Below are 8,472 nucleotides of genomic sequence, written 5' to 3'. Positions count from 1 at the left end.
AGTGATCTGTGTGTACACCAAGACTTTGCTAGGAGTTAATCCTCCTCTCCAACAAAGCACCAAACAGCAACTCTGCCAAAGCAGACCAGTACCACTGACAAGCCACACCTAGGACCACCTGTACCACTTGCAACATCCCACTTCAGCCTCACTCAAAACACACAAAGGCTCTCCTTGAGAGAAGTTGCTGTGCAGGAACACAGGAGGAACAAAACTCCATCCAAGGATTAAGCTACACTGATCAGGAAGAAACTTGCAGGAATAGACCAAGGAGCCTAAGATGGGAGGACTCTGTAAGAGACAGAGAGGGTTAGAGGCCAGGAGGGTAGGTCACATCAGGTACTTGCTGCCATGGATCCATGCACCCGCACACTTGCAAGGCTGACCCATTAAAACAGAGAGGAACGATGAAGGGATGCCTGAGCACATGCTGGGGACTGGAAGGGTCAAGAGGAGGGAAGCATCTGCATTTGAGTGGTTGTCTAAAACCAACCCCTTGATTTTTGCAAGTAAAACCAGCTCCACTGTCAGTTTCTTGAAAAAACTTGGGGTTTATTGATTTAAACTGCAAACAGTCGTTACAAAAGAGATACTCTTTTAAATAAACTCACACAGAGGAAGAAAAAGCAATGTAGTGAACAGTAATGGGGGGGAGGGGGGAGAAATTACATTCATTATTCTTTGTGCCAGTCCCATTCACCTCGGCACAAAAAACTCCAAACTTGGAATACAGAAATGCAAAGACAAACTGTATTTGGAATGTCTTCAGATAGGCACTTTGAGCCCAAGGCTTTTCTCCTTGAAGAATCTATACAAAAAGAGGAAGAAAAAGATCTTCCTTCCACACTGTCTCACAACAGAGCTCAGGTATGTACATTCTAAAGCTCAGGTAGGCAAGACCCAGGGGAGGGGAAGAGGGGGATAAGAGGAAAGTCAAAGAAGCACATTAACTCAATTTGCAGTCCAACACAAAAAAAAGGGTGGGGGGAATTCTAAAATAAATAATCCAAACACAGTTTTTGCATTTTTTTAAATTAATTTTTCATTTTTTAAAATAAAATAACCAAAAAAGTGTAAAGTTACAAAAAATGTCATTGTAGTATAATATATTAAACTGTGGGGAAAAAAGGAAAAAAGACTTCACAATCTTAAGATTAATATGGAAGATCATAATTTAAACATAAAAGAATATATTCTATGGATTCATCATCCCGATAAATATGAACAAAATTAACAAAAAAAAGCATAGGTTTCGGCAATAAATACGTTTTGATAAGTTAAATAAGCTTTTTTATATTGTTGTGCAGTGACAAGCAAAATTTGCTCTCCAATTTCTGAAAAGTTATACAAAATTAAAAACCCAGAAAAAATAATAAAAAGCTTGGCGTGAGTGCTCTAAGATAGGTCTAAAGTACTCTAGAGCAAAACCATTAAAGCTATGTCTACTGGAACTTTGTTTACACGAACTTTTGTGTGTGTGGAATGACTTGCGTCGGCCCCACCCCCTCTATTTCTTTATTTAAGATGTCACATGAATACATGGGGAACTTTAGCACCAAAATCAAGTCTCTCATAGTCCATCTGGTTTTTGTTTTCTTTTTTGTTTTCTTCCTCCCAGTCAAAGTCCCACTCATGTTACAATCTTTGTCCATTCTCAGCTTTTCTTCCCACAGACCTGAGCAGATCCAGGCAAGATTAGTCTCTAAGGGTAGGGGAGAAAGAGGACTGGATGTTAACGCTTGCCCACATGCCTGCAGCCTAGCAGAAACTGGCCAGTCGAGCAAGGACTGGGAGAGGGCAATGCAGTACATGGCCAGTGGAGGGAGCTGGTTCTGGACATTTCCTGCACATCTGGAAGTGCACAGAGCTGCTGGTGCCCTCTGCAGCTGGAGAGGTAATACAGTCACAGTGAAAGTGTTAAAAGGCACTAATTTGTAAACGTTATTGCTTTTCATTGTAATTTGGCACTTAAGGTTTAAGCCAGTGGGTCTACGGCAGGCAGGCAGACATGTTAACATCCAGCTCACACTACTGGGGACAGGGTAGGGGGAGTTCAGCTTAACATCATAATAGAGGTGGGGGGGGAGCAAGAGGAAACCCCAGATTAGTCGTCAGAGATGGAGAGTCTGCTGAAGATGGGAAGACGTCTTGAGGTGTCCAGGATAGGGGAATCTGAGCCGCTGTGGCTGCTGCTGGAGCTGCTCAGATAACCCTCCTGGTCAGAGAGGGAGTCCTGAGGACTGGGTGGCGAGTCAAACATGTTGGGGGACTCGGACATGGGCCTGAACAAGAAGGTGGTGGCAGAGTTCCCACTGGGCACCTGCACCCCCATGCTGGGGGCAAAGAGACTGACCAGCTCCTGGCTGGAGAAGGTAAAGGGGTTGCTGGCGCAGTCAGGCAAGGTGGGGGAGCCCAGCAGGTCGTCAGCGCTCAGCATGGGCGGTGGGGTGATGGAAGTGGGGCTGTCCAGCAGCCCGCTGGCAGCAGTGCTGGGGAAGCCGGCAAAGCTGAAGCTGTGCTGCAGGCGGGGTCTGTCGGTGACGGCGGGCTCCCGGCTCCCCGCCACGGCACGGCGCTCCTCCGCATTGTGGATGAAGTGGCAGCGTGGCCCATAAGGGCAGAAGCCGATGGTATGGAAAGTGCGGCAGAGCTCGGTCTTGTACTTGGGGTGGCGGGTGAGGCTCCGCAGCTCGTGGATGCCGTGGGCAAACTGGCACTTGTCACCGTATTTGCAGGCACCGTTCTCCTCGAAGGGGCGGCACAGCTCCGTTTTGTAGCGGCTAGAGTTGACCTGTCCCCCGGGCTGCTTCTGCTGCAGCAGGCGCTCACCACCCTCGGAGAAGGAGCGGTCCCGGAAGCGGCTTTCCCGGGGGCCCAGCATGGGAGCCGGCTCCCCTTTTAGGCTGCTGAGGAGCTGGTTCTGGTGGAACTTGGAGTTGGGGAGGGTGACAGAGTGCCTCCTAGGGAAACCCCCGCCGGCCGGGGTGCCCACCGCCTTCCTGTCCAGCAGGCACCCGCTGACACCCGAGGGGCTGTAATTCAACATCTTGTTGCTCTGCGGGGAGAAAGCAAGGGCCCGTCACTGCCACCGCCTCCTCTGGCATCCCCACGCAGCCCCGGGAGCCTCCCACGACATAGCACAGAGCGGCGCCCCGCCGGCTCCCACCGCCGGGCAACGAGCAGGGGAGCCCGGGGAGCGGCGACCGCCCCGCCCGAACGGGCCGGGCCCCCGCCTCGGCACCAACATCTGCTTCAGCCCTTTTCGCCGCTCCACCCGAGAGACCCGGGTGGCCCCTCCCCGATCCCCCACGCAGCCCTCGCGGAGAGTAGTAACTAAGCGAGCCAAGCGCCAAACCCAGGGGAGCCGTTGGCTGCATCCAAAAAAACTCCGAGGTCGGAGCTCTGTTCTGGGAAAGACCCCCGGGGGACCGCTGCGAGCGGGAATGACAGCGTGCAGCCCTGGCACCCGCCCCACCGCTCCCCCTCGCAGCGCGGCGGCCGCTCCCGCCCAGCCCCCGCTGCCCCCAACCCCCCTCCAGCGGCGTTAGGCGAGGGGCGGCCGAGCCCACAGCGAAAGAGCCCGCCCGGCCCCGCGGTAGCGCCGCCGCCCGCCGCGCCCGGGCGTGTTGCAGCGCGGCGGCCTCGGGGGCAGAGGAAGGATCCGGCCCCCCTGCCCGGCGCCGCGGCTGAGCCCGCCGGGAGCGGGGAGTGCTGCCCTCCACCCTCCCCTCCTCCGGAGCGGTCGAGGCGGGAAGCGCGGGCGGCGGTGGCGTGGGACCCCGTGCCCCGGGACGGGACGGCCGCGCTCGTTCCCGCCCCGCGCCCTCCGGCCCCGGCGCCAAACTTGCTCCCGACCAGAAAACGGGGGGAAAAAAAAAAAAAAACAAAACCAAACAGAAACAAAACACTAAACACGAACCTCGAAGTAGCTGAAGAGCCCCGACGCTGGAGGAGCAGCCCCCGACGGCGCTCTTACCTTGCATAAAACTTCGCTCAGGTCGAAGATGGTGGGCGACACGAGGGCTGTGGACATCTTCGGCGAGCGAGGGGGGAACCGGGTGGGGCAGCGGCGCACAGACACGAAGAGTCACGGCGTGAGCACGGCACAGCCTCCAGCGCCCCGGCTCGCAGCCTCCCCCCCGCCGCTGCTGATGCCGCCACCAGCCCTCCCGGCCACCGCGCCCGCTCACCGCTTCCAGCGCTCTCGGAGAAAAGCTCAACTTATAAAGTTTCGGACTTACGCCCCGGGAGGCGGAGCCGACGGCGGGAGGAAGGGGAGGAGGAGGGCAGGGTGATTGACACCGCGACTGAATCACCCGGTGGGGGGGTAAGCCCAGAAAAACTTTCGGGAGGAAGAAGAGGGGGAGGGAAGGAGGGGAGAAGGGGGAAAAAAAGCCCCGCGGGCCGGGCCGGGCCGGGGTGTGTGTGCGCGCTGAGGAGGAGCCAGTTGTGCGGCCTCTGCACGCCTGTGCCAGCGCGCGTGTGCGCGCGTGTACCGCGGGGCGCGGCGCGAGGCGGGCGCGCACCACCCTGCCTGCGCGCGGCGGCGGCTGCGTGCGGGGCCCTTGGCGCGGCGCTGCGGCCTCGCGTTGTCCCGCGTCACCCTGGGGGCACAGGAGCCCCGAGCGCCGGGGACGCGCTGGTGCTGTCGCGGCCCGCGCCGTTTCTCACAACTCGCGCGACTTCTTTGCGGGCTGGGGTCTGCCCGCTTTGATTTAAACTGTTCCGATGCTCGGCGGCGCCGCTCGTCTTCGCGTTTTTGCGAGCTGACTGTCTTTGTGTAGATTCACATCTCCCCCCCTCCAGCCTTACTGCTTTTTTCCAGTTTTTATTGAAACCTGACGGGCTCTGCAAGGGGAAATAGCTCACATCCACATTCATTTAAATTGTTAAAATATGTGTTTGCCCTTTAAAAGGGTGCTTGATATTTTTTTTCTCCCTGTATAGTTCTCTTCTAGTCCCCAGAACTCAAAACTGTAAAACTGAAGAAAAAAGTCTCTGAGCAAGTAATCTGTTCCAGATTTTAGTAGGCAACGTATGATTCATACTGATATCGATACGGCAGAGAGGTGGGGGGAGGATGTCGGCAGCTTCTGAGTTTAAAAAAAACAAAACCCCAACAAAACCAAAATGCTTCAAGGCTTGTCAATACCGGGGTGCCTCAGCGTGAAATCTGCTGCCCCTAAACCTTGAGCCCCAGCTGAGGCAAAGCTCAGCTTTACTATAACTTCAGTGAGTGTTTCATCTAAGGCTAAGCGATGGCATCCGGGCCCCCTCCCCCACACAGGTGGGCAAAGGGGGTCCCTGCCACAGAACCACAGACTTTTCCTCCTGCCTTGCGCTAGGGCATGGCTGGGAGAAAAGAAACCCCTGCCTCGGGCAGCCCAGCGCTGACCCGATCGGCCATCGCACTGAGAACTCCAAACAAACTATCCACTTCCTCTTCTGTTTGCTTTAGAGTCGCGGGATCTGGACTTTGAGCTGGCGGCTGATCTTTTTCCCCTCCTTCGGTCTTCAAGTACTGCCAAAATAACCAACCGAGAGAAACGCCCACGGGCTCCAACTATTCCAGATTCTTGTTTTTAATGTATTATTATTATTTATCTAAGCAGAGCAGTCAGGTTCCTCGATTTTCCTTTTCTTTCTAGTTTCCTTTATTTTTTTCCTTGCCTTGGCCAGAAGTTCGAAGTAACCAGGGGAGAGACCAGCCTATTATTTTCTGCAGTTGTTTACTCATTCTGTAGATGGTGCTTGTTCCCAGGGCTCTGAGCCTCTCTATAATTACACCCATTTTAATTGTTAGGTTAGAAACGTCATTTCGGGGACTTTCCAAGAGTTACCGAGAAAGCCAGCCAAGATAACTATTTCACTACTAGGTCGCTGGCAGCCCAGTTTTCGCCCCGGTTCCTCCCGGTGGGCCAGCCATGGCACGAGGCTGAGCGCAGGGCTCAGTGCAGGAAAGTGGGAGTCGGAGTGCAGGGACACAGCCCAGCCTTCCACCACCACTGCTTTTTTGCATTATTCACTTGCCCTGTGTGCATTTGTTTTGGAAACTTGAGGTTTAAGGTTGGACATTTCCACAGATGAAGCGGCGAAGGCTGAAGCCGGGAAGGAGTTTTTTTTCCGGTGATTTAGCTTGGCAAACCCCGACTCCATGGTGGTCTGCTTTGCATTGGCTGTGCACATGCTCAGATCAGGAATTTAGCTGCTCACCCCACCTCGTGGCTAAAAGTCAGAGCCCTCCGGGCCAGAGTGGGAATTTGTATGAGCATGAATTCACACTGAGCGGAGGAATGAAAAAATCAGAGCCTTGCACCTCCCGCCAGAGCTGTGCCAGAACTTTGATAAATGCAAATGAATAAAGGTAGGTAAATGAATAAATGAAAGTCAATTATTAAAGAAGTTTACTGGAAAAGTGAATGAATGCAGTGCCATGCTCACTCACCTTCTCTTGTGGATCAGTCCGCCCGGGCTCAGCACATTCCAGCTGGGATACTACAGCTGGGCCTGGGAAGCAGAAATAAATGTCCAGGACTTCCTGAGCCCTTCCCAAATCCATCCTCAGTGCAAGAGCAGCTTCTGGAGCCTTCTCGTTCCCTGGCTGCAGTGCAAGCAGATGCTAAACTTGTCTCAAAATACAGAGGGGTGAGATTCTTTGTCAAACCTGTGGGCACATTTAATGGAGGAATTAAGAACTGCTTTCCCAAATGAGAGCTGAAATGGGCCAGAATAGCCAGAAAACAGGGAAGAAGCAGGGGATGGCAAATTAAATAATAAAGGCAAGAGGTTTAAAGGAGTAGTTTTTCCAATCATGCGTATGTATAAAACTGTGGGCTTGTTGGCACATGATGATGTTGAGGTCAAAAGTGTAAATGGGTCAAAAAAGCAATTTGACAAATTTATGGAGGAAAAGTCCTTGGAGGTTTACCAAAGGCAAAGGCAGACCTCCATGCCACATTGCTGGACAATGCACAGCAAAAGTATCGCTCCCTCTTTCACCCATTTTTCTCCCTAAGCATTGGCTATTCTTGGAGGTTTACCAAAGGCAAAGGCAGACCTCCATGCCACATTGCTGGACAATGCACAGCAAAAGTATCGCTCCCTCTTTCACCCATTTTTCTCCCTAAGCATTGGCTACTCTTGGAGGTAAGAGGAAGGCTACAACAGACCTTTCATCTGACCCAGTCTGGTTATTTTAACATAGTTAGGGTCTACTTTTATGCTTTATACTCCAACTCTGATGGGCTTGGAGGTGCACCTCACAAATTTGGGATTAGCTGTGCAGTGTCAGCTTGTTTGGGCCAGGCAGGAGGAGGTCAGCACTGGGAAGCACAAATTGGCACTGCCTTGTCCCCAAGCTGCTGGGCACGGTTTCACACGCTGGCCTCTAGGAAAGGCCGGAGAACGGTCTCACAGTGCGGCTGCACTCCTTCCCCTGTTTAACTCCCCGTCAGGGTAATCAGAGGTTGCTTAGAGCACCGAGTATAAACTGAATCCAAGTGCCAGCTTTGCCATAAATATGTTTGGTGATGTTATGGCTCCCATAGTAACAGAAGAAGATTGCTATCTTAAGACACCTCCACTTATCTTCACCTGCAGCAGTTCAGCAATAGGAAGCCTGCAGGTCTGCTTGCATCAGTTAGAGTTACTGAGCAAGAACGCAGGTGCAAAAGAACCTGAATTGTTGAAAAAAAGGCCGGGGAGTGGTGGTTTGGTTTGTTCCCCCTCCTACCGTGCAGTTCCCGAAGTTTCAAGCTAGGAAAGGGAAGTGCTTTCATCACAAGTCAGGTTTTCCCCTGTGAGTTTTGAATGAGTCAGGCATTTTGCTCCCCCACTCCCATGGGAATCTTCAGGTAAATAGACATGCCTTTTCTGCAGCGGTGCTCCAATATACAGAGGCTAGGGACAGAGGAAGGACAAACCTCCTGCCTCTGTTTCTGCTGGGGATGTAAAATGAGTCAAAGCTTTCTACAGTCACTATTCTATTCATATATTTTGGGTCTGGTGCTATTTTCGTTGGCTGTGCCCCTGGAGGTAGGTGCGTGCAAGTGCCTTTCTGCTGGTCTCCACAAGCGGGTGTAGATGTTTCCTGTGTTCCAGGCACCTCCTCAGACACTGTGGCCTTTCAGGGGTGTAGGCGGATGTCAGTGTGGCTGTTCCCTGCCTGTCCCTAACTTTTTAATCCTTCCTTTTATTTTGGCCTTGCACTCCTTCCATGGAACATCTCTGGGTAGCCGCTGGGAGATGTGAATAGCCCAGAATGGAAACCACACCTTGTAGGTGCCCCCTCTGCCAGGCTTTTCTACCACCCAAGGAAGCCTGGCCTCTGCCAGCTCCCAAGCAAAAGGGATATTACCAACTGCTTGGTGAGAAAACAAATTCGCAGAGATGCAGGAAAGTGTGTTAAGGTGGTGGGAAGCAACGGGAGTGAGATTCCTGGCAGCTCGGGTATGTAAACATTCATAAAATAGC

General features: G+C 52.8%; 1 protein-coding gene across 2 annotated transcripts; it reads right to left on the bottom strand.

Moving 5' to 3' along the window:
* Positions 1-531: 531 nt before the first annotated feature.
* ZFP36L1 (ZFP36 ring finger protein like 1) lies at positions 532-4,216 on the bottom strand. 2 transcript variants are annotated; one of them, XM_065839108.2, is made up of 2 exons: positions 3,920-4,216; positions 532-3,055 (listed from the first exon to the last, which is right to left on the bottom strand). In XM_065839108.2, exons 1-2 carry the CDS (start codon positions 4,031-4,033, stop codon positions 2,105-2,107), a joined length of 1,065 nt encoding a protein of 354 aa, XP_065695180.1. In that variant the 5' UTR covers positions 4,034-4,216; the 3' UTR covers positions 532-2,104. The 2 variants fall into 2 exon arrangements, with proteins under 2 accessions (XP_065695180.1, XP_065695181.1); XM_065839109.2 differs by having other exon boundaries at positions 3,977-4,213.
* Positions 4,217-8,472: the final 4,256 nt, after the last annotated feature.

The sequence above is a fragment of the Patagioenas fasciata genome, chromosome 5 (genome assembly GCF_037038585.1).
Source record: "Patagioenas fasciata isolate bPatFas1 chromosome 5, bPatFas1.hap1, whole genome shotgun sequence".
NCBI lineage: Eukaryota > Metazoa > Chordata > Aves > Columbiformes > Columbidae > Patagioenas > Patagioenas fasciata.
This window is presented reverse-complemented; position numbering and strand designations above follow the sequence as displayed.